The following is a 25819-nucleotide window of genomic DNA, read 5'->3' on the forward strand; positions in this document are numbered from 1 at the left end:
CATCAAAACAACATGAGGGTCAAAGTAAAACTCAGGACATTAAATCAAATTGAAGACTCACCAGGTCAACACAATTTGGAGATATTAGTGAAAAGTATTAATAAAAGTAAAAGACATTTTAACCAGATCACAACTTTGACTTTGTATCTCATTACTTTTTTTTACTGAGCATATAAACATTTTGAGTTTGAGGCTATTTCATGAAATATACTTATTTAATGATTTTAACAACAGATTTCACAAAACGCTTTTATTTTGAAGGCAAAATTAACCCTTTTCCGTCTTTGCATTGTTTCGCACTTCTAGCGGGTGCCTGTGTTCCTCCCCTTGAAATTCCCAGAAAGCCCGGACATTTTCTCAAATTACCCACTTCACGCCCACTCGGTTATTTCTTTCAACTGAAACGCCAGCACGTTGTTTTTCAAGCACCATTCTGCAGTGAATTGTTGCTGCGTATTCATAATTTATTTTTAAGGCTGCGTAGTGCGTACAACTGCACTTAATGTTAACATTTGGTGTGAATTATTAATCACCTTGACAGCTATTAATGACAGTTTGTCATTGTCAGGATGTAAGGTAATGACAAACTGTCAATAATAGCTGCACTTTGCTCTAATTTTCTCCCTTTCTATATGATGTCCAGCACTAACACCTATTTAAGACAATCTAATGGCCTGCATATCTAGATCAGCATTAGGTTATTTATATATTTTCACACAAAGGCCTTCAAACTCAACATTATTTCCTGGTAGACTAGGATCCACTTTATTTAGTTTTGTCTTGTCAGTGATGTAGGCCAAGTCACTGCAATGTGAAGATGAAGCACTAAGGATAATATTCAAGAAGAAACTGAACATAGAAGTCCAAAAAGCAGTCTTGTTTTAAGTATATATTATAGTTTTTGTTCACATAAATGTTTGTTCAGTGTCTCTTATATCAGAATTGATATTCGACTTTATAGTGATGGTAAAACAGTAAAAGCAAGGTGGTATTATGTTTACCATCTCCATTAACGACGAGTGGCCTAAGTTGTTAGCAAATGACTAAAACTGCAAAAGAAATTGACCCGGCAAAGCCTAAGAGCTATAGTAGGCTACATAGTTCAATATCCTTAGTGATTTCATATCTGTTATTTAGTAATAAGGAATAAGGATGTTCTAGGACGAAATGGCCCCTTTTCAGGTTTTACTTTGTAGACATTCTGCAGTCCTATTGGAGTATAAAAAGTGAAGTCGTTTTATGGTCTGAAAATGGGAAATTAATTCAATGAAGATTTCCTGTATTCCTCCGCATTCTCTGTTATGCACATAGTGATGACACATGAACTCTTAGGCTTAACTTAGATTTATTAAAACACAAAGAAAATTGTGCAAATATAAATTACATTTTGCATTAGAAGACAAAAGGGGAAATGAGAAGAAATCCAATCATCAGTTATGCCATACACATTTTCTGTTAGTCTTTAACATATAAAAGGACACTTTTTTTTATCTATATACAGCATGGTTACTTAAAAAAATAAAATACAAAAGTAATACTGACAACATTGCTGTACCAAGTGCGCAGCTCCAACAACTCCTGAATTCTAAACAAGATACACAAAATTGTATCACAAATATGACTGTAATTTCTATTTTGGCATCAATCTGTCTCTTATTTATGCCAATGGGAAATACATTTGGCAAGTAAACCAATATTTTCTTTTACAGTACCTGTTTGAACCTTGTTGAGAAAACCTTTCTGCATTATTCAAATCATCATTTTCCTTTATACCGTTTTTACGAATTGTAACTTATTTAAATTCTTATACAATTGAATTATAACAAGCATAGAACAAGTGTTCAGTACCTCTTCTAACATTTGTTAAGCTCTCAAACATCCCTTCTTCAACACACTCACTCATGTGAACTTTGTTAGTCTTGACATTTCAATGTTGGCTCTTCAGTGTCAAACAACCAAAATCTTCTCATAGGTTTGTCTCATTTAAACGTTTTGAATAATTGCAAACTGCTGAGACCAACTGTGGTTCCTTCAAGCACATTTTCTAATTACAGAAGGAAAAGTCAACATGTCACCACTGTCCTGAGGATTCACAGCTGTACAGAGTCATGTGGCATTCATACCTGATGGTGAAATTGTGAGAGACGGACAGAGACCTAAAGGAAATCATTGAGTGCTATTCTCCCGAGGGAGCCTCCAGGTCTGTAATAAGCACATTTCCATCCGACTCTGTGGCCTGTGAGCTGGTTTGTCTGTAATAAGCGCTGCCGAGTGTAGGAAGCCTGTGAAAACGTGAAGCGCTCCTCTTGTACACAAACCACATCGCTCCTGCCAGCAGGGCAAAGATTAGAACAGCCACTAGCACCGCAGCGGGGACGACACCATGGTGTAAACCTAAAACACACAACATGAGAGCTTATGTGAAGTCATATTATTGTTTTCAAATGTAGTCTATTGGAACCACACTTGGCAGTGGTGGAAAAAGTATTCAGATCCTTTATTCATCAAAAGTAAAAGTAGTCATTGTGAAGCAAAATGTTCCCTGTTAATGTTGCACAAATATATACTGTACTTTAGTAAATTACACCACTGTATATTTGTAAAATGCATCACATTTTATAACAGATTATGTTAACAATGAATTTGCACATTATATCAGACTGTATCCTCACTGAGCTTCTACTGAGCACAGCCCCACAATGTGAAACTAAATGCTCATGGCCCCTAGCCAGAGTGTAATATGTTCACATTGAAGTGCACTTACCATTCAGCGGTTCCACTTCCACCTCGGTAATTATATCTGCAAAGAACACATACAGTGAAGTTCAATTTTTCTTATAATGTATCAACTTGAGCAATCAGATCACAAGGTCTGAGCACAGATGAAAATCAAGTCAATGCTATCAAGTGTGAGTTTGTTAAAAAAGAAAATGGTGCAAGCACAATTAAAATCTGTTTTAAAAAAAACAACCTTACTATGCCAATTCGTATTTCCAGCTATGTTGTCAAACTTGAATGTGTGTGCAACTGTGAAACTGAAACTTGGCATACATAGCCAAATTGTAGATCGTATCTTTCTGTGACAAGCACAGACTTGGTTTTCAGACTGTTAAACTGAAATCTAAAGCTCTAAAAAGGTAATGAACCTTACACATCTTTGTGCATACAGTTGCAAAATGAGTGGCATTGTTGAAATATCTTCCGGGCCTTTCTGGAATGGTAATTTTTTTAAATTTGCACTGTCCACTTTGTCTCATTGGTACCATATAGTCAAAAAACAATGACACATCACTCTATAATCAATTTGGAGATCTACAGCGACATAAGCAATTCATCAAATATTCCAATATGTTGTACAAGTTTAATAAAGGGCAACAAATATTCTTTCAGATTCCGTATGAAGCTACCTGAGGTGGTTTTGCATACAAAGCCGAGCCTCTCGTTGCACTGGGACAGGTGCCACACTCCATCCACCACCCTGGTAGTGACACAGTCGTCAGCGGTCAGCAGCTTGGGGTCCGGGGCCTGGTTGAGCCAGTTGGTGTAGTCTATGGGTGACCCGTCTACCCAGGCCATAGAATCAGCTAAAAGCAGAGGAAACAAATAATTAAATTGGATTTTAGGGGATGTGATCACTTGATGGGTACGAGAGTTATAGATTCTTACTGTCGATGTTAAAGTACATCCCCAACCACACGGTGTGGTGGAGGAACCCCGACGTCCACAGCTGCTCCAGAACAAAACGATTCTCCGTCTCACTCTCGATGGTCAGGACATCCGAGTTGTTTACTAGAAAGACAGAAGCACAAAACTCACAACTACTGTGCAGTTGAAATAAACAGTTTGACATTTTGGGAAACTCTCAACAAAGTCCAACTATTCCTTTTCTTTACCAAATCAGAAATTTGACATTGTCTATGTGAGTATATTTTGATAGGTAATGTAATAATGAATGTAATATTTATTTTTATTTTTCACAAAGATTTTCATTTAGCTGCACTTGGAAGTCCTTCTTCCCGCTTTAAAATGAAACTCTGGTATAGAGGATAAAGTCTAAAGCAGGATTTGACCATATACAGATGTATATTTCCACTAAGTGACAGTGACAATTACACTCAACCACCGTTTTTTAAACCCTTCAGATAAGCTCCTGTATTTGACCTCTAGGGGGAGTATGTATACCATCCTGCAGATTATACTGACTTAATATATTTTCCACTTTTTCAATCATAATATTGTCTACCAATTTCTACGAAGATGAGGATTACAGAAAATGCACACCCCATAAATCCTTACCTTTCTGCCTGCAGTGCTCTCTTGACTCTTCAAATGTGAGTTTCTGTACCACAGGCTCGAAGCTGTAACAGCCATGTCCGAATTTCACCCATGTTGAGGGGCACTCCAACTCATATGAGATAAATGGTTTACTGCCTGTTAGAAAGCAAGATAAATGGTTTCACACACTCTGAAAGACAGAAACTCAGCAGCTGAAGAGGTGCAGTGTCAAGCGATCAGATTTTCATTGAAGATGCACTGACTTGGTGGGGGAACATGACACAGGGCTCCTGGTAGCGGAGTTTCACAGTCAGCTCTGCGCCAGCCTCCAGTCACGTCCATGTACACACACTCTCCCGTCACAAAGTCGTCATCGTCTTCGTCCACGTCCCAGTGTGTGTACACTGTGTCGCTGCCATCTGACCACTGATAATTGATGCCACTCTGTAAGGGAGTCGTCAGTGAAAAAGTTACACTTGTGGTGGCACTTTAAAACTCAAAACTTATTCCACACGGACCTCTGACTGTATTTGCTGTATTAAATATTGTGCAACTATGCTTACTTTAGGTTATTATTTCAATGTATTGTACTGTAAAATACCTGCACATGCTGTGGTATGTATGAACACTAAGTGGCACTTTGATGTATTTTATAGTTTCCCTATGTATTTTTACCAAGTTGTATTTAAGCATAAAGAAATCTTCCCACCCACTCACAATTGTTGGTTCCTGATTGTGCTTGGTGAAATACTGTGTTTTAAATAGTTTTTCTTCTAATTTTAATAGCGGCATCACAAACTGTAAAATTGAAATATTTTAACATCTTACAAAATCTAACAAATATTACAATGTAACAAATGGAAAAATTGAGGATACTTAACTATGACTATGATGTCACTAAACTATGATAACAATACCACAGATGTTTGTTAGTGTTAATATAGCATGGTTACTTTATTATTAAGTGTGATAAAAGGGAAAAGAGTAAGATGATTGGTTCATTAGACAGACATAGAAGAAGATCAAGGCGTAATTTAAAAAAGGAAGAGAGAAGCAGAGAGGGGAATCTTCTCCCTCACTTCCCATGTTCATTTCTCTCCATGACTAAGACATTCCACGGGGGCTCAGCGATACTTGAATCCAAATGTTAACACTCTGAATGTCTGCTGGGAAACCAAATGCCTGCCAGTGGCATACCTCTTCATGGGCAAAAGGCCAGGAGAAACCCCTGAGGCATGTGAGACAACTGTTACTATCTATTGGCGGGCTTCTATGTAATACAAATAAAACTGGAGCACAAAGTTAACATTAGGTGTCATAATCTTTTAGGACCTTGTATACTTTTTAACTAACATTATCGTAAAATGTGTTCACATATTCGGATAAAATGTCAAGCTTTTTTGGTCTTACTGTAAGCTTTCTGTGTGTATCTTTTTCTTAAAAAACAACATGCTTTTGGTGAGGAAGAAAGCACATTCAAAGTAATAACTACAAATGTCAACAATTCATGCTAATGTTGCAGTATTAGTTTAGGGAAATATGTTTGTGTGCTTTCTTGATGAAAATATAAAAAACATGCTCATGTCTGCCTGTTAAATATTAAACTACAACTAGTAGACGATTAGCTTAGCATAACATAAACACTTACAGCAAGACAAAACGGCTAGCTGGGAGTCTTTTTGTCCACATGACAGTGAGAATAAGAAAGCAATTACAGCTAAAGTGTGGCACACACCTCCCTGTGAACTACAATGTGTTGTTTACGTTAGAAAATGTCAGCAAGGCTAGTAGTCTCCCCCTTTTCCAATCGTTATGCTAAGCTAGCTGTAGCTATATTACAGACATCAATCTTCTTATCTAATACTGAACTTCAAAAGTGTATTTCCCCCCAAAAAGATTTCCTTAAAAGATGAACTGTATAAAAGGAAGTCAAACACACACACAATGCCACCTCTCCAATTCACACATACAGCAGACACACACAGTGCAGGAGTATATAGTACATAAAGAGGATACATACGTCTTGACTATATAGTCCAATCCAGTGGGGGACTGCCAATCTATTGACAAGGACAGTAAGGAAAGCCTGGTGGTAGGCATCTGTAACGCTCACTAGGTAAGAATCTTTCTCTATGCACATATGCATCGCGTTGTACCAGCTCATGTTGCCGGACACAACTTTGTAGCTGCGGCTGCTGTACTCAATATTGTCAGGGAGAGGGTGAAGATAGGAATGGGTGGGGGGTTTGGATGTATCTGCAACAAGAAAAAAAAGAACAAAACTAAAAGGAGTGTGGGAAGTAAGGTAGAGTGATTACTTTAAGGTGTTCATATTTTGGAAAGTACACAATTGACACAATGACTGATTAGCTGTCACTTACTACTCTTATAGATGAGGAGTAAGAAAGATTGTAAAGGCATAAGTATTTGGAAATGAGAGAAGGAAAACGTATTTGCATTCGAGAGGAAGCTAGAAAAAGTGAGAATTAAGTAGATGTTTTGTTACTAAATCAAACTACCGTAATAGCATTAGATTTATTTTAAAATGTCAAAAGAAATATACTCCTTTTCTAATTTTTGCCCTTAAGCCTTAAACCCGGTTGCTCTTATGAGACAACCATAAATTCCTAAGAAACAGTTAAACTTATGTATTTTTGTTTTCACATTTCATTTTCCTGACAGATATAAGAGTGGTGTTGAACTTAACAACTCACTTTTGGCAAGAAAAGTAATAGTTTATAGTGAATTTTCACAAATTGTCAAACTATTTATTTAATCAGAGCTATCAACTTGCTCGATTAAAGTTATATCACAATACACTTGCAAATCACTGGGACAAGGGGAGAAGTTAAACCACTGGAGATCAGCAACAAAAAAAAAGATTTACTGATAAGTTACTCATAACTGTCAGGAACAAAAACACCAAGAATTTATTTAGAAATGATAGAGAATAAGTCATAAGAGAAGTGCATGAGAGAGAAATCTGACAGAGTGGTCTGACAGTAAAAGACAAAGACAGAGATGCTAAAAAGCAGTCAGAGACAATGAAAGACAGACAGTGACAGCATAAAACCAAAGAGAAAGACACTGAGGGATTCTTACCTTGAGATTTCTGACAAATAAAGCCGTACCCGCTCTCACTGCACTTCTCATCGTACCACTTCCCTGTCAGGTGAAAGTTGTGATTGTTCGACAGCACAGTGCACAACGGCTCATCAGTAAATCCGCTGAGCCACTCATTTTCCTGGGGTTCACAAAGCACATATCAATACACAAGAACACATGCAAAACCATATACAAAAGCACAATTATGACACAGGACTCTTTTCATTTACACTGCTTTTTCACCCAAATACTTGTGTGTTTGCACAGGTCAAATGGTGGTTACACATTTGATCACATTATATTGTCACCCGATACAGGTCAACAATTTTATTTGATTTATGTGACTTGGATGAATTCCAACTTTTCCCAGTTCCTTTTTATGCAAGTGTAGCAAAGTTGGAGGAGTTCTTTTTATAAAAGTAGTGATTTGTTTTCTGCACAGACAAACTCATGTAATCATCAGTTAGAGCAGGGGGTCCCAAACTTTTCAGCCCGCGACCCCCAAAATAACAGTGCCAGAGACTGGCGACCCCCTGTCACAAGTGGGGGGGGGGGTTCTAGTGAATACATTTCAGAAGAAAAAAAGTTGATTGTCTAAGAAAGAAATGTCTATGCAAACGTTATTATTCATAATAATTTACAAAAAAAAATTATAAAAAAAATTAATCAATTTTTCTTTATAATTCTTTTTTTTTTTCACTTTTACATTTTTATTTTGTAATCATCTCGCGACCCCCACTTTGGGAACCCCTGACTTAGAGCACTTACTAGTGCCACAGGACTTTAAGATATCTTTTATATCAAACTGACAGAAAAAACATGGTTTATCAGAAACAAAGTTGTTATTTTTAACCATGCTTGATTCTTGTGTCACAGGGAATTTAGTCTTAATTATTCTGTAAACAATGGCTTCTCATATATCAGTGATGCATTTTCTTTTGTATACAAACACACATTTGAGTCCAAAGATTAAGACTACATTAAGCAGTATTCTCAGAAGCTTACAGTGAGGTAGCTCTTTGGTTCAATTGGAGACCAGTTGGTGTAACTGACTGTTTTCCCATTGGTCCATTTCATGGTGTCCTCATCCCGCAGACCAATCCACACACCTACAGAGCTTCCCTGGAGCAACATGGTGATGTATGCTGCAGAAATGACGGCATGACAACAATAACTAAAAAACAAAAAAATAGAGCAGTATTCCTTTCAATTTTCCTACCAACATTGCTAGAGAGAAAGACAAAAACAAAGTGATGTGTTTTTTATGTGAAATTAGCCGCTCTTCATGGTTGTGCAGCCCACTTTACCTTGTTCAATCTCGTCTTCGATAGCCACCAACGAACCATCGAAGGAAGAACAGATGGACCGGGCATCCTTCCAGCTCTTTCCCTCCTTTGGGCTGTCAATGATGTGAAGCAGGAGACACTGCCAACACACACACACATATTCATCCCACACAAAACATGAATATCACAAAAAAATGATTATCTTATGACCACCAGGACTTGTTTGGAGAGGTCAGGATTCAAAGTTTGAAAAAAACTAAGCAGATTGTTTTTCTAGGATAGACAGAGAGTTATGTCATTTCACTATACTGGTGAAACATGAACAGTGTGAGACTGCTTTTAGGACGAGAAGAGATGAAGCAAGAGCTGCGCTTCTGATTACATGTTGAGGTAAATTATGTAACTTAACACAAAGCATTACCATCTTCACTATTCAAATCCAATGATGTTGAGCTTAAAAAGCCACTGATATTTAAACCTGTTAGAAATTGTTCCATTTAAAGCATAGAGGTTTGAGTTGTCAACCGTGAACAAAATACACAGTTAAGGTATGTAAGGGGATTCTTGTTTTATCCACATTTACGTAATTGATTTTTTTTAAATCGGGGTTGGCTTAAGCATTATCAGCAGGGGGTTATCCTTATTGTCAACCTAACTATCTCAAGAACAGTGAATGTCAACACAAACATCCTGCTTCAGCCCAAGAGGCAGCTGGGAATTTAGAGAAGAGAAAGTTCAAGAACTGACTTTTGGGAGAGAACAAGACAAACTTAGCCTCTTAGCCACAGAAGAATTACAGAACAAATAAACTAACAAATGCGTTTATCTGATGTGTGTTTATCTGATGTGTGTTTCAACAGAGTGTGTGTCCAAGTATGTTTCTGTACCTTGTGTCCAAAGTAAAGCCATTTCTCCGGACATCCTCCGATGTAGTGCGGCTCCCTGGGAGTCTCCACCACAGACACAGTCTTTCTCTTGCAGACGTAGCCGTTGATACCGCTGCATTTACTCTCCAACCACTTCCCTGTAACGTACCAGGACAAACACATTATAGTATGTGCAACTAACATGCACCATTTGAAGTTTAGAATGTGCATGTGCTTACCTGTTGAAGAGGACATGGTGACACACATCCTGTTGCTTGCGCCCCCACCGGCTCCCCTGTCTGCCCAGTTCTCAAAGTCTACCTCTGTCTTGTCGCTCCACCTGCAAACAAACACACTGGTTTTATTGAACTTGCCACACAAGGCTCTAAATGGGTAGCAATTCAGTTTAGGGTCATTGGTATTTATTTTTTTGCATTAGGTAATTTTGTTATAATTCTTTGTCAAGCAACACCTGTAAGCCCTTTTTCTTTTGTAGCTGGGCTCTATTTCTTATTACATGTATTCAGTTCAAGTTAGTTTAAACAATTTGCTCTTCAGTTGGCGTTTCTTTGCGTTCTCTGAGGGCACATTTTACCAAATTGCCAATATTGATCTCCATCTTCTCCCGCTTATCCGTGGTCGGGTCGCGGAGGTAGCAGTTCCAGCAGAGAGCCCCAAACGTTCCTTTCCCTGGCCACATCAACCAGCTCTGACTGGGGGATCTCAAGGCGCTCCCAGGCCAGTGAAGAGATATAATCCCTCCACCTGGTTCTAGGTCTACCCCTTGGTCTCTTCCCAGCTGGACGAGCCTGGAACACCTCCCTAGGGAGGCGCCCAGGTGGCATCCTAAATAGGTGCCCGAACCACCTCAACTGGCTCCTTTCGACGCGAAGGAGGAGCGGTTCAACTCAGAGTCCCTCCCGGATGACCGAACTTCTCCCCTTATCCCTAAGGGAGACACCAGCCACACTGCGGAGAAAACCCATCTCGGCCGCTTGTACCCGCGATCTCGTTCTTTCGGTCATGACCCATCCTTCATGACCATAGGTGATGTGGCCAATATGCAACATGAGATAATTTCCTCTTGCTCATTTTGGCATGTTTCCCTGCTTAAAACACTACCTGCTTAACCGTGCATGAGCATCAAAAGCTGTGAATGACCTCTTCAATTTGTAAGTGCTGCCGCCATTCGAAACGGTATTCAAGAAGTGCTGCAAAAAATGTTGTTCTGATCCAGGTCTCTGGGTTGTAACTACATCAATGTGTACTCGACATATTGAACAAAGTGTAGACAGCTCAAATAGAATCAATGGCAGCAACCAGAAGCGTTTAACAAAGTCCAAACAAAAACCCACCTGGCCCCCTCTCCAGGCTGCCCAGTGGACAGGCCGATCCACCACTCTGTCGGGCCCAGGGAGAGCTGAGGAAAAACAGTAAAAGGAACAAAGATGAAAAAAAAACGTACTTGACTTTACCCTCCCTTCCAATCCAGTCCTCACTAGGCCAGAAGACCAGCTTTTCAGAGCCTCTCTTAACATGAGCAGCCATTCAGGCGCTCTCCTTTGCCAGTGCCTTGCCTCTTTCATCGCCTTGTTTTGTTCTTTTATCCCCTCACAAGCCTCAACACCACAAGAGACTTCTTTAATCTGGTCCGAAAGGCTGCAGCTGAAAAAACAGCCTTTTTCTTACTCCCTGTGTGTGGGAGCACTCGAGCATGAATGTGTCAGCACATGAGGTACATTTTAGCTCGGTCTGCAAACACTCGAGTTTGTATGAGTGTGTCAATTGTGTTCACGCTTGTTCTTGCACGTGTTTATTTTTCACTGTGTGTGAACTGTTAGGATAGGCATTCATTTGGCCATTCAATGGAGAAGCCTCTAAAGTTAAGTGCATTGCTTTGGCAAGTGTACTCCTGTGCTCACTGAAAACCAAGAACACAAAGTCTTTATGTCCCACTGCCCCTGGCATCATGTTGGTCACAGCAATTAGATGGTGGGATATTTGTACTGGGAAAAAGTAAATGTTAAATGCATTTTCTTGATTATGTTGTAAAAATGGTGTCACTTTAACCAACCTAATTATACTACAAATATATACAGTAGGCTATACCGTTTTTAAAAGGGGATGGTGACAAAAAGGTATATGCATGTTTAGTTGGTGGTAAATACAATGTAAAAAATAAGATTTTGGTAAAGTAGAAATTATCATCACAGTATGCTTCCATCTCAAAGTGATTATAAAATAGATTTGATCTTCAAATCAATTTACTACATGGCAATACTGAAATTATGCATGAGCAGGGGTGGCAGTGACAGACCCTGTGCAGACGCTCCTTGACGAAGTGCAGCTCCTCTCTGGAGTGCACGGACAGTAGGTAGGCTCCCATCATCTGACAGGCCAGAGACACGGAGTCCCAGTCAAAGGGCTGCTTCGCCAGCAGGTACTCCGCTCCATGGTAAAAGACCCAGGGCTCGCTCTCTGAGGGGCAGCAGGGCAGACCACTTTAATACCTTACACATTACAAGTAATGAAGAGTAGATATATTGACAGATATAAAATGACTGAATACATTTATATAAACATGACATCTAATAATGTCATTCCACTTTGTGTTGACAGAACTAAAGTGTCATTGTTCATAAAGCTTGTAGTTGCCAGAAGTAATTAATTACATTTAAATTATACTTACGCTCATTGTACCAATAGGGTTTCATCAGTTTATCCCCTGCAAAAGAAATTAGTTAATTTAATTTTAAAAATTCAAAAGTTCTAACATTATAAATTAATAAAAACATTGCTGTTCCGGCTTCAAGCATGGCCACCCAACCTTTTGGTAAAGATGGCAGTGACGGGTGCTGTTTTGATTACCAGGATAATGCTAAATGATGCAAGTGTGACAGTTTTTACCCCTGGACATCTTGCAGATCCACTCGTGTTTGGCCTCACAGGGCTGCGGCATTAGAGCGTTGGTCAGGTCGCTGTACACAGCACAGTCCCTCCGGTCATCCTCCTCGTTCTTATCCTCTATGAAGGACGTCTCCACCTGCACCGAAACACACAAGACAAAACCATATGGCATGCATTCTCTGCTAATTAGTGTGTGGTTTGTTTTTGAACATCTCTGTGTACTTACAGGAGAACCATCAGACCACTCCCAGGCTCCGGGATGTTCAGGGTCTCTCTTATTAAAGCCCACCCAGAACCAGCGACCCTCTGTTCTAAAAAGAGAGGAGCAGAACAAAAACACTGCAACATAAGTTTATCATAGACAGTATTTTAACATTTTAATATTTTGGCTTTGACAATTGCTGCTAATTCAATTCATGCCATGTCATTTTGATTTCGATTATATCCTGAAACACAAAGGAGGTGGGCAGACAAAGCAATATCTCTCATCACTTTAAAATAATGTTAATAGTCTTTCAATTTTAATTGGAATTATGGTGAATAATTTCACACAGGAAATAAAAAGAAAAGAATTCTATTTTTTGGGCAAATCCAATTAAAGTATTATAAAAATAAATGTATATGTATATGCTTCCTCATTGTGTCCTATCACACACTGATACCATGTGGCCAAATAATGCTTTTGATCTGTCCTTTCTGGTTAGATAACAGTATTAATCATCAAACCTAACACTTACTTGGTTGAATTATATGATCTAATAACTGTTTTTAACTTGAGGTGTCCTGTATAAAATTAATCCTCGGTCAGATTTGAAAAAAAACCTAAACCAAATGTAATCTTTAAAAGCCAATAATCAAATTCTGTACCTGCTGCTCTAAAAAAAATGCAATGACAACACTTCAACTGACGCACTTATCAGATCCTAAACATTCCTGCACTGACGAGGCCCAGAGGGCTGTACCAACCCTTCAAACATGGTACTGAGGAGCAGCTTAACAAACACCTGCTCCTCATAGTGGAGGAAACTGGCCAGCTGCGCCCCGAGGGCCTGGCAGAAGAAGTCCGCCTCCACCCAGGAACGCTTCATCAGCACTTTCTCATCGTGGAACACCTAGAAGAGCAACACTTACTGTCAGCCCAGGATTACAGCTCACTGCCAGTAACACTGTCGAGTTACATCATAGTATATACAAAGGAAATGCATGCAAGTATATAATAGACATCTTTTCTTAATTCAAATGATTAGTTGGGGCTGATCTTTGTAGTAGTTTTGAAGTTAGTACTGTCACTTTACAAACCTGCCCTGATCCCCATCTAAAGAGTTGAATAACATGTGGATTAAGGTATTTGCCAATCAATTAGAATACACATTTTGAAAGAAGCTCAGGTCGAGCTTCTTGAAAGCAAATTCATCATTCTGAAGTAGTACATTTTAAATATATTTGGACTGCTTTCTTACTTACTTTTAATGATCAAATGATTATTAATATATTTTTACAAAATAACAGACAGTAGAACGATAATGAAAATAAGATGCAGACCTTGTGGATATTAGATATTTTGGTGTGAATGTGAATTCCAATCCAACACTTACAGTGTTTAAGTTTAAGTGTGTTTCTGGGAGAGTGAGGAGCACAGAGAGAAAATGAGGATGGTCCAACCTTAAAACAGTGGAGCATCCCAGCGTGTGATTCCCACCCTGGAGGGCAGGGGGCGTAGGCATCAATGTGGTGCTCTGGCAGCTGGACATCGTGGTAGCTGCTGATGCTCTGCTTGCACACTGACAAGGCCTTGTGGGACTTGCAGTCGTGTACTTCCCAGTGACCCAAAGCAGGGCCGCCTGACATAGCAACACATCCGCCAGTACTGACTAAGGAAATGAAAATAAAAGGATTTAAAAGAGAGGAGGGGTGGAGATTTCTAATAAACCAAACACCCAACTAAACACAATCAAAGTATACTGTGTTTACCTGGCTGGTGTTTGTTCCAGTTTGTGAAGGTGAGAGGCAGCGAGGAGCCATTGAGAGGAAGCCAGCTGTACTCTCCCCCCTTCTCCTGGTCCGAGAGGCCGATCCAGTAATACCTGCTGCTGTTTGTTCCACTTTCACTCAGCAAACTGTTGACAAACGCCTGTTCAAACCTGCCAGCATGAGCAAAAATAGATGAGAGGTGAGGAGAGAGTCAATAATGCTACCACAAATAAAACAGAATAAAATATTTGCTCAATAAGCCACCTGTTTTCCACAGTAAGGAGAGGAGCCCTGCAGTAATATCCCATCACTGCATCCTCATAGTTCTGTTCATGGCTCGTCACCGTGAAGCAGGAGTGTCCATGCCTTTTCCAGCCCTGACACATCAACAAAAAATAACCAACCCATCAATAAATCTTTACATTTGGTTTATTTCAATACAATACAAGACATCAACAAATATTGAACAAAGGAGAATAAGATTTCACAGACTGAAGAAACAGTACTGCAAAAAGGAGTAATGTTCCGCAAAGAACACAGAGACAAATAGTTTGTTTAGGCAGAGGGAGAGACAACATTTCATATTTGATTTAGGGGTTTGTAGTTAGAATAGCTGAGGATTCTAAGTATTCTAACGGCTTTGTGAGGCCACAGTTACATACACAGTGCTATTTGTAACATCAGCATGCTAACATTGACAATGCTCATGTTTTTTTCACCCACTTCATTCTTAGTTTAGTATGTTTTTATGTTGATAATGCTCAATGTCCTAAAAGTTTATTTTTTATGATTAAAGGTGGGGTAGGTAATTTTGGAGAAACCAGCTCGAGGTTGTAGAATTTGAAAATACACAGCCGGTGTAGGTACCATATCTGCACGGCCTACCAGATTAGCACGGGGTCCGTTACGCTTACTAATGACGTCACGCATTGGCTGTACGGCAACCCAAGAGGACATTTTACACGGCCAAATTCCGCAAAGAATATAAAAAAATAACAATAGACAGTGAATGTATGTTGGTGGAACTGTGTCAGGAAAGTGAAGTGTTAATTAATAGTCTAGCAGGAAGGGGCCTCAGATTTTGAGATACCCCTACATGAGGTAGAACAAATGATAACAATGATTTTTCTTATCTTTAGGGTCTCCCATTAATGAAATTGATTGTTGTCAAATTTTATTTTGGGGGAAAACATTTTCTTTGGGTTGTTCTAGAACTACCCATATCCCTGAAAAAGAGCCAAATTAGACCAGGCCGAATATGGGAAAGGTGACAAAAAAAGCCCATAACTTGAGAGTGACGTCTCTTATCCTCTTCAGATTTGCTGAGGTATGAACCAGGTGGTTGTCCTACATCACCAAATAGTCAGACAATTATTGAACTAAAAAAATACTGAATTATAGTCCTGTAAACTTAGCTTTAGTTTAGACGGAAATTGTACTTTTGGTGATAGGAACATAGGACTCAATCACTTTTCTCTCATTTATCAGAAAAACAGAAATCCCTATAAAATATACCATTACTGAATTGTCTAGGATGCTATTGAACACTAACCAGTAGTTGTATGGAAATATCTTTTACAGTTCTATTGCAAATGAGATTTCTCTCAAGACCCTCTCAAGACCCATCTCAGCGAGCTCAAAGATCTGGCCCATTTTGCACTCTCTGCCAGCTTGGAAGAATCTTTGCCAGTCGCAAGAGAATTGGCGCTTCTGCTATATGGAAAAAAGAAATTGGACTGATGTGCACAAACTTGGATGAACTGAGGTTCATAATTGCATCAACAACAGATGCAGCCTCGGAAAATCTGCCGCCAACAGAGGATGCATTTCAACAACATGTAAAGAGCAATGTTTCAGACAGCGATATGGTGTCACAGCCCGAACCCAAACCCTTGTTATGGAGTCCTGTTGGCAAGGGGTAGATTGTCGGAGATGGGGCCATTCAACCAGTGCTATTTACAAAACCCCCAGCCCCTACAGAAGTGAGATACATTACTCACTTGTATTGCAAAGATGCAAAGTGTGGAGAGAGTGGAAAGTGCCAGTGCCTCTCAGTTGGCCTTCCCTGGACGGAGTTCTGCACCTGCTGTGCAGAATGTCAACATGTGTCCCCTAACGTTTCTGAAGAACCTGACATTTAACATTATATTCTAGTATCTATATACTTGACCTCTCACAGAATTATTTGATGATCTATATACTGTACTTTGAATTAAGGTTCCAGTTTCAATAAAACCTGTACTATTTACACCTATGTTTTAGAGGCTTGCAATTTAGAGCTAATACACTTGATTGTATTGGGTTGCTCTTATTCTGACTATTTGGTGATGTAATTCAGCCACCTGGTATTTCCCTCTCCAAATATAATGACCATCAGAGTGAGCATTTTTAACTTACAGGCTATTATGCCACTTCTCCCCCATTCTGAATTTGACTGCATCAGAGAAAAGTTAGGCCTATGTCTAAAGAAATCTCATTTGCAATAGAACTGTAAAAGATCTTTCCACACAACTACTGGTTAGTGTTCAATAGCACCCTAGACAATTCAGTAATGGTATATCTTTTAGGGATTTCTGTTTTTCTGATAAATGAGAGAAAAGTGATTGAGTCCTATGTTCCTATCACCAAAAAGTACAATTTCCGTCTAAACTAAAGCTAAGTTTACAGGACTATAATTCAGTATTTGTTTAGTTAAATAATTGTCTGACTATTTAGTGATGTAGGACAGCCACCTGGTTCATACCTCAGCAAATTTGAATAGGAAAATAGTTGTCATTCTCAAGTTATGGGCTTTTTTGCCACCTTTCCCATATTCGGCCTGGTCTAATTTGGCTCTTTTTCAGGGTTTGGGGTAGTTCTAAAGAACAACTCAAAAAACATTTTTTCCCCCAAAATAAAATTTGACAACAATCAATTTCATTAATGGGAGACCCTAAAGATAAGAAAAATCATTGTTGTCATTTGTTCTACCTCGGGTAGGGGTATCTCGAAAACTAAAGCCTTTTTTGCGGACTTGCTGCTGGACTATAAGTAATGTTATTGAAGAACTGACATGCATACAATTGAAAGTTAATATGTATTTTATCCCTCCGAAATATGGTCGTAGACTTTACTGATGATTTAGAATTTATTGAAACTCCAGACTCAACGTAAGAGCTTGTGCCTCTTCGGGGGGTGCTAACATTTAAACAAACGTTATTCTTTACTTTCTCCATCTTTATGATATCAGATACTGTCATGTTGTTTCCATAGCAACAACAACTTCCTGTCAACAGCTCCTGTTTCACCTGCTTAATACAGTTATCATCACTGTTACTGTGGTCACATCGGGGAACCGTAACATTTACAATAGTTGAGATGAGAAGGGGGTTATGTTTTTTTGTCTGTGTTTTGGGTTCCTGCAGTTTTTTGAACAGACAGTACACATTCAGAGGATGAACGTGTGTACCGTCTGTGGAGTGTTATGGAAACACCAGATACCATTTCGGAGGGATATGATACATATTAACTTTCAATTTTATGCATTTCAGTTCTTCAATAACATTACTTAATTAACACTTCACTTTCCTGACACAGTTCCACTAACATACATTCACTGTCGATTGTTATTTTTAATATTCTTTGCGAAATTTGGCCGTGTAAAATGTCCTCTTGGGTTGCCGTACAGCCAATGCGTGACGCCATTAGTAAGCGTAACGGACCCCGTGCTGATCTGGTAGACCGTGCAGATATGGTTTTCTTTTATTTGGGGTTAAGTACATTGTCAGAATAAGTGAGAAATGGATTTAACTTCTGTTAGACAGCTATATGCCATACATTTTTGCATACATTCACAGTAAATATTTATTCAGTGTGATAGCTGTCTAACAGAAGTTAAATTCATTTCTCACTTATTCCAAATAAAAGAACCCAATAAAAAGAGTTGTTAATAATAGTGAAGTCACGTTGTAATAATAACAATAACTCATCTCTCAACCCAAGTAGGACACTTGACACATTGGCTTTTGGCAAATCACAAAAAGAAAATGCGAGAGAGATGAGTTATTGTTATTACAACGTGACTTCACTATTATTTAACAGCTGTTTTTATTGGGTTCTTTTATTTGGGGTTAAGTACATTGTCAGAATAAGTGAGAAATGAATTGAACTTCTGTTAGACAGCTGTCATACTGAATAAATATTTACTGTGAATGTATGCAAACATTTATGGCATATAGCTGTCTTAACAGAAGTTAAATTCATTTCTCACTTATTCTGACAATGTACTTAACCCCAAATAAAAGAACCCAATAAAAACAGTTGTTAAATAATAACAATATTATTGTAATAACAATAACTCATCTCTCTCTAGTTTTCTTTTTGAGCTTTGCCAAAAGCCGCTGTGTCAAGTGTCCTACTTGGGTTGCCGTCCGGAGTTGTCCAATATGGCGGACCATCTCACACATGCGCACTGCAGATCGGGCAGAGCTGCAGATCGGGTAGAGACATTGACATTGGTACCTACACCAGAAAAAATCTGCCACTTCCTTACAGAGACCCCTCCTCCAACACACACGAATGCGCACATGACCAATGAGGGCACGAGATAAGTTTGTGCACAGATGGAAGGCTGACAGGCTGGTAGGCCATCCAGTTATTTTAGCCGGGCCGGCTAAAATGATTGGTCGTGCTTTTTACAGTACTACGGCTTCCACAGATGAAATATTTTTATGGATTTTTTGTCAAAGCACTTAAGATATTAATTGCTATCGGGATGTTAAGAGCATTCCATGGAAAATAACAAAAAGTGTATCTCGAGCCGGTTTCTCAGACTTACCTACCCCAACTTTAAGTACCAAAACTCCTGCTTTATTATTGGTACCCCTCTTGAAAACTTTTAGATCTACCGATTCCTCATCTGGAGCAAAGGTTATTTTATGTGTGAGTGTATGTGTGTGCAATTATATGCAGGTCTGGGTGTATGCAAGTCTTTGTGTTGGGGTGTTTTGACAAGTGGTGTCAATTTGCCTCCCCGCACTCACCCCTAGATCCGTCTAGCCCCCTATCTTCGCACACTTAGGGTCAAGAGGTCTAATCAAACATGTAAATGGAGACAAAACAACAGCTTGCTTTAAAACTTTGAGTGCCTGTAGTCATTATATCAATAAAGTGTTACTACGGTACACATACAATGAAAAAACTAGAAAATATAGTTTTGTTAGCTAAAATTCTAGCAGGAATCATCATAGACTCGCTGAGCATGTCCACTGATATTGTGCCTTCAGGGTCATTCTTGGCCTCATGTTGGAGGGTATAAACTAGCCTGATGACTCAGGAGTCTGATCTTCTTGTAAACAGAGTCAAGGAGCAACATGAACGCCAGACAATACGTCAGCATTGGAGTGAATCAGCTCATTGTGCTTCTGAACGGGCAAATTGCTCAGAAGTGGAGCTGGTTGGGGCGTGTGGCTCCGCCTGGTGCACGCACGCCCTGATCTGTATGGAGCTATTGTGACACTGCACAGCACATGATCTGCTGGAAAATGTTTAAAATAAACCACTTAAGATTTAGGGGAAATAGACCATTTGTTTTGTCGCAGTGGTTAAACCAATAACATTTAATTTTACTAACGCAAAAATCTTGTTTTCTTGCAAATGATTTCTTGATGTAAAAAAGGCTGAAGAAATGTTTCACTGTTCTTAAGTATTGCCTTATGCTTTTAAGTCACAACTGACATCAGCACTATTTGTATTCGTCTTAAAACGAAATACATGAATATACAAATACAATAAGTGTAAAAAAACTGAAGCCAAAGTTGCGCCACATCATTTGTCAAGTATAATAAAAAAATAAGAGGTAATCATTTAATACGTTGTTTTGTTTTTTGTGATCAAATGTTTTTATTTATAATAAGTTGTTTTGTGATAACTTTCTCCTGCGAGGTTAGGGTAAAGGTTAAACGACACCAAAGTGTGGCACCGAATGGCAGTTTTCTTCTATTGCATCAGCTAGTAAATGTTGATCTGCATTGTGCATGTTGTTGTTCATTTCATGTTCCTACCTCAGGACACCCTTCATCCCAGGTTCCAGGGTGATGATCCGGATTCTGGCTTTCTTTTCTACACACAGCTGGCAGCCGTTCATCACATGACCCAATGAGCCAATTACCCTCCTGTAAAAGGGGTTAACACTTTACTCTCTCAATCAGATAAGTGTATACAAACAATAACACATTTATTACAACGGACGCAATCAGACGATTAATTACTTCACAACTTTTCTTGATAAAAGATGACTAGGTATTTGATGGTTCTGGCTTCTTATTATTGACAGGTATGGAGCTTTATCTTATCTGAAATTGAAATACAATTTGAATATTTCATGCCAAGACAAAGAAGGACATGTGAAGACATATAGTGCTCACCCATTGGGCTTGCATCTTTTCCTGTTACACTGTTCATGTTATTTGGAGATCAAACAGATTCGGGATTTGTACCAGTGACATTTTTTACAATGCGTGACCCCCTGTCATAACTTCAAGATAATCCATTACATAACACATGAGTAATGTGATCAGTACAGCAATGTGATGGCTTTGAAAGTAGTTTGCAGGTGCCAAAAGGCTTAAGAAAAGTGTGATTGGCAAAAGAAAACAATTAAATAATCAAAGGTTGAAGCCCTAAAAGGACTATTATATTCTTCCTTAGGGACCCACCTTCCTGTCTGCTTTGACACAAAGGGATGCATCCGTCAGGTTGGGAGGGGGGTGATACTGGTGCCAGAAAGTGAGAGTTACTGGTGAACCATCAGACCACTCTACAGTTGGAGAAAATTCCTGTTTCCAAAGTCCAATCCAAGCCTCCTCACTGTCACCGGAAGCTATGAAACGCACACAGAATAGTATTTAGTAACCCATTGGTATTTCTTATTGTGTCAATGACAAACCTAACTTCATATATCTTTGTAGAATGACGTTCCTTACAGAAGTTAGTCAGAAGGCTGAGCAGCATTTCCACCTCTGACAGGGAGTTAAGGCTGGTGAGGTTTGCCCCCTGAGAGACACAGGCCCGGGAAGACTCCTCCCAGCTCCCTGCTTCAGTCTCTGACAGCAGCCGGTAGCAGAAACCATTATGAGGCCACCAGCCATTAGCACACTCTGTTTGGACATACTGCCAGTTCTCTGAAAGAGAAAGAAGAATTGGGAGAGGAAATCAGAAAGGCATATTCTAAGACCAGAATAACACAACTTCACAGCAGACATTGTTTTGGTCTAGCCACCAACGGGGAAAAAGAGAGAAAGGTCAAATGCTCACTCCCCAGGTGCTGTGCAGCTGCTTAGGCAAAAAGCTCCCAGATGTAAAAAGGCTTGTCATACATTTTTCCTTCTGCTCATAATTCATCCCTGCTTCAGTCTGGGACACCTCTGAAGTCTGCATGTCAGGTATATATGCAATGTGTGTGTGCACTCACCCAGTGGCTCGGCTATGCGGGTGTTGTTAGGCGTCTTCTTACAGATGTAAGGTAGAGCGGACTCACAGGACAGACTTTGCCAGTGACCCTCCGTGGCGGAGTTGTACACCCCACACTGTCGGTCGTCCTTCAGCGGGCTGGCAGGCAGAGCTGATGGGATATATGATGTTATTAGAGCTTCAATATGTAGAAACATCTTGAAGTGCAGACCCTTTTTTATTCCACAAACGGTGCTCGGACATTATATTAGGAAGAGAAAACACATATGTAGCATACACACATGCATATTTATGTCTTTTTAAATCCACTTAGATTATGTCAATCAACACTCAACATCACATTTTGGATAAGCAGCTGATGTAGTTTCTCTGGCTCATTTATGCACTATGGAGTGGCCATGCACGGTACAATTGAAAGATTATCAAATCATCTCTTATCAAATGCAAAAAAACTGAAATGTAAAATATGACCTATTCAATACATTCATTGCAAATCTTCAATCTTACTTGGCGCTGAACAAATAATAATCCGTACTTTTAGTGAAATTGACCAGTGATAGAGGTGCCCCATCAGACCACTGCCACCCCCGTCTATCCTTCAGATGGTTCAGCCCGATCCACACCATCGCTCCAACACTTGCCATTCGATCTAAGACAAGAAACAAACACAGAAATGCTGTAAGAGTTGTCAATAAATCTTTTCTGATTTCCATAGCAATTGAAAATATCCATCTCACAAGACAGCAAACAGATATAAATACAGAGCGATAGAACTTGAATAAAATAGCTGATAAGAAGGGAGAGCAAAACCCAATATGAAGTAGTATGAATTAAAAATCTGTGTGGTGTAGTTTCAGTGTAGTATTTGTCGATGTAATACATGTACATTACATGTGTTTTGATCCCTGTATATGTTTTCTAGCAGATGCCTACCTGTGATGTACCTGTGCTCTGCCAGGCTGGTGATGCTGAGCAGATTTCCCCCTTGAGCCTGGCAGGTGGACAGCGCCTGGCTCCAGGTCAGGATGGTGTACAGGTTGAACTGGTAACATGCACGCAGCTCCTGGTTTGACTCCCAAAAACGCTCACAACTAGTATCTACAAATAAAGCCATGAATTAAAAAAGGCATCAGGAAACAGATAAGTCGGTGTACACAAAGTCTCATAGGAGTGAGTCGGAGTTAACCCAAAGGTTTTGGATGGGGTTGAGTTCAGCGCTCTGTTCAGGTCAGTCAAGCGTTCACACAAAATTCAGAAACTATTTCATTGGAGACATAGCCTTGGACATGTGGAAATAACAAGTTTGAAAAAGGACTTGTCCACTTACTACAGAACATAACGTTTATTTACTCAGGTTCCCTTCTTACTCTTTCTGGTGCATCTGTGTATATGTCCAATTTACCTTGCACCGGACAGAAGCCCCATCTTTCGGCCTCATCATAGCGAGTGGTGGTAGCACACCAAGGAAGATGGTCCTCTCGCCCCTCAGTTGTGCACTCAGAGTACCATTTGTTGTTGTATTTAAAAGGCAAAGCGCAAGGCATGCCATGTGCATTTCCCAACAAAGTGTGGATATCTGCAAACAAAAATAGTCTAATATGATGTTAAATGTCAAACATCCTGTGCAGACTAGTCAGATAGTCAGCCAATGTTGGAAGTCAGAAGACAAGCAGGATGCGTCCGGTGTTTACCTTCATATGGATATGAGCAGGGCCCTCCTTTGGGGGTGTTGTACCTTCTCCACTCATGATAGGTGTTTTTCTTTACCACCACCAAACGTCCAGCCACAGCCACCTTCCACTGTGAAGCGCTGTACAGCATGTTTCCACTGCAACGCCACCACAGCACCGGGAGAGCCATGTCACACTCAAACGTGCCCAGAGGCTGCGTTGTGTCGGAGATGTTGAGGCCCAGGCACGTGCTGGTGCCCAAGTTAAAGAGGCGATGTCGGGACACCCACTTCCACAGCATGTGACGCGTGGGCCGCTTGCAGTCCTCTAGAACGAGGTTAGAGCGATCTACTTTGATGCAGCGTTTCAGAGGCTCACTCTCCAGGATAAAAATACCCTTTTCTGAAAAGAGGAGGGGAAAGTTTAAGGGAGAAGATGGGTGAGACACATAGGGGAGGAAGTGAGAAATGGATGTGGAGGGTGGGTGGATTAATCTTGTGAAACCAAAAAGGATAGATACATATACTGTTGGGATACCCCTTCAGCGGGAAGCAAAAATGTCTAAAACAAGTTCAGACAATAAAAGGAGTCTTGAACTGGGACCGTTTCACAAGCAGCTTTAACATTTCACCTATTTTTTCCAGAGGTTTCTCCACCAAAATTGAACGGTATTCAAGCGAGGGGAAGGCCTGAAGGAACCTTTTTATCTTCCAAAATGAATAATTGTCTTTCTGTACCTGGATACTCAACCAAAACAAGAGGATGTCAAATGAATGTGTTCAAATGACAGTGATGGAAGCGGAGGTAGAAATAATTTTCCATACACTATTTATAACCAGGGAAGAATACCAAGACTGAATGTGAGGGGCGTATTTTCACTGACCGCATATCCGTTGTCTTTGTTTATTTATACTAGCATGGACTAAACCATAATATTAAAACACACACACAATTCATTTTAGAATAATTCTTAATATCTTTTAAAATCTTTATAGATTTTAGTATAGAATATAAAGGCTTTTTGCACAAGCTGCCATACAAAAAAAAAAAATAGCTGGTTTTGTCCAACCAACAGTACCAAACGTAAAAATATTAACTTTAACAACTTTATTCAATAAATAAACGAAGGTCTTAGACAGTTTTGTTTGCCTGAATAACAGTAATGATTAATCGGTTTTCAGAATTTTTGCATATTAATCTTCTGTCAATAGATTAATAATTTCATCAATGGTTTCAAGTCTAATTCAACATTGAAAGATATAAATCAGAGAAAGTCAGTGTATCCACACATTAAAAGGTGTAATCAGGGAATGTTTGACGTTTCTCCTTATAACTCAATTGACTAATTGATAAGTCGACTAATCATGTCATCCCTTCACCTGATCACATGTTCAATCATCTGCATGTTTCCTTATTCAGACTGCATCTTAGAATGTTTAAGTTACTTTGAATATTAATTTATCTTAGGGCCAAAACCGTGTACTGCACGGTGAGGTTTTTTTATGAGATACATAAAAAAATAAAAACATGTTGCTAAAATGTGAGCAAATCTGCAGCTAGCAAGCGTCAATACAACTTGTTACTACAATGACAGCATAATGCTTGTTCTTTACCCATGCTAGCCTACTCAGCAGTTATACAATTATCTTCCATGTTATGTAAAAGCATAGGACAAAAGATGGAGTGATGGCTTATTTTGCAGTCAGTAACATTTAAACACGGAAACCCGAGCAGCAGCTGCAGCCGGATGATTTCACTTACTGTATAACTCCATAAGCTGTTTTTTCTCCAGGACCTCATCGTCTTCCTCGTTGACACACATGCAGCCTCTCGCCAACAACACGGCTACAAAAACAGTCGCCACGACAGTCACGGAGTCGATTAAATGAAACTGTGCTAACATTTCGACGGCGGGATGCAGTGTTGGAGTGAAAATGTCCGCACATTCCGAGGCTCCTGGTCGCAGAGAGTATTTTGGGGCTCGTTGTTTTCTGAAAACTTTGTGTCGAGTGAAGTTTTTCAGCGGGGGACCATCGACGTCACGTCTGACGGAGGAACTGCTGCTGCTCTCCGGCCTCAAAATGCATTACTGCCGGACTGTTCTCAATGAGAAAGAGCCAAGAACATCTTTATTTAGTCTGAACAACAGAGCCCAAATAAATAAATAAATAGACAGACAGACAGACAGACAGACAGACAGACAGGGGTCAAGGGGTTTCTTAACCAGACAGAATAGGACCCCCTGGACTAAAAACTCCAGCACTTTTACATAAAATAAATAATCTGAGAG

General features: G+C 39.6%; 1 protein-coding gene across 1 annotated transcript; it reads right to left on the reverse strand.

Annotated features, from left to right (window-relative positions):
- Window positions 1-1328: 1328 nt before the first annotated feature.
- Window positions 1329-25651, reverse strand: pla2r1 (phospholipase A2 receptor 1). The gene is made up of 30 exons (XM_079665645.1): window positions 25291-25651; window positions 23551-23931; window positions 23262-23435; window positions 22793-22957; window positions 22395-22508; window positions 21861-22010; window positions 21373-21570; window positions 21106-21269; window positions 20452-20562; window positions 14675-14787; window positions 14411-14580; window positions 14102-14310; window positions 13406-13551; window positions 12666-12750; window positions 12440-12575; window positions 12222-12257; window positions 11850-12010; window positions 10888-10952; window positions 9772-9872; window positions 9554-9690; window positions 8688-8805; window positions 8386-8525; window positions 7378-7519; window positions 6296-6531; window positions 4539-4719; window positions 4297-4431; window positions 3667-3789; window positions 3408-3584; window positions 2765-2800; window positions 1329-2394 (listed from the first exon to the last, which is right to left on the reverse strand). Exons 1-30 carry the CDS (start codon window positions 25430-25432, stop codon window positions 2177-2179), a joined length of 4464 nt encoding a protein of 1487 aa, XP_079521771.1. The 5' UTR covers window positions 25433-25651; the 3' UTR covers window positions 1329-2176.
- Between the last annotated feature and the right edge of the window lie 168 nt (window positions 25652-25819).

The sequence above is a fragment of the Notothenia rossii genome (genome assembly GCF_949606895.1).
Source record: "Notothenia rossii genome assembly, chromosome: 2".
Lineage (NCBI taxonomy): Eukaryota > Metazoa > Chordata > Actinopteri > Perciformes > Nototheniidae > Notothenia > Notothenia rossii.

What these genes read in the sequence shown, in the direction of transcription:
- pla2r1 (XM_079665645.1), bottom strand. Translation starts at nt 25,432, where the DNA reads ATGTTAGCACAGTTTCATTTAATCGACTCCGTGACTGTCGTGGCGACT. An exon ending in TTGGACTATATAGTCAAGAC is followed by an intron (nt 4,720 to 6,295) that starts GTATGTATCCTC and finishes ACTCCCTTACAG; the next exon opens with AGTGGCATCAATTATCAGTG. An exon ending in GGAAGTGGAACCGCTGAATG is followed by an intron (nt 2,395 to 2,764) that starts GTAAGTGCACTT and finishes TGTGTGTTTTAG; the next exon opens with GTTTACACCATGGTGTCGTC.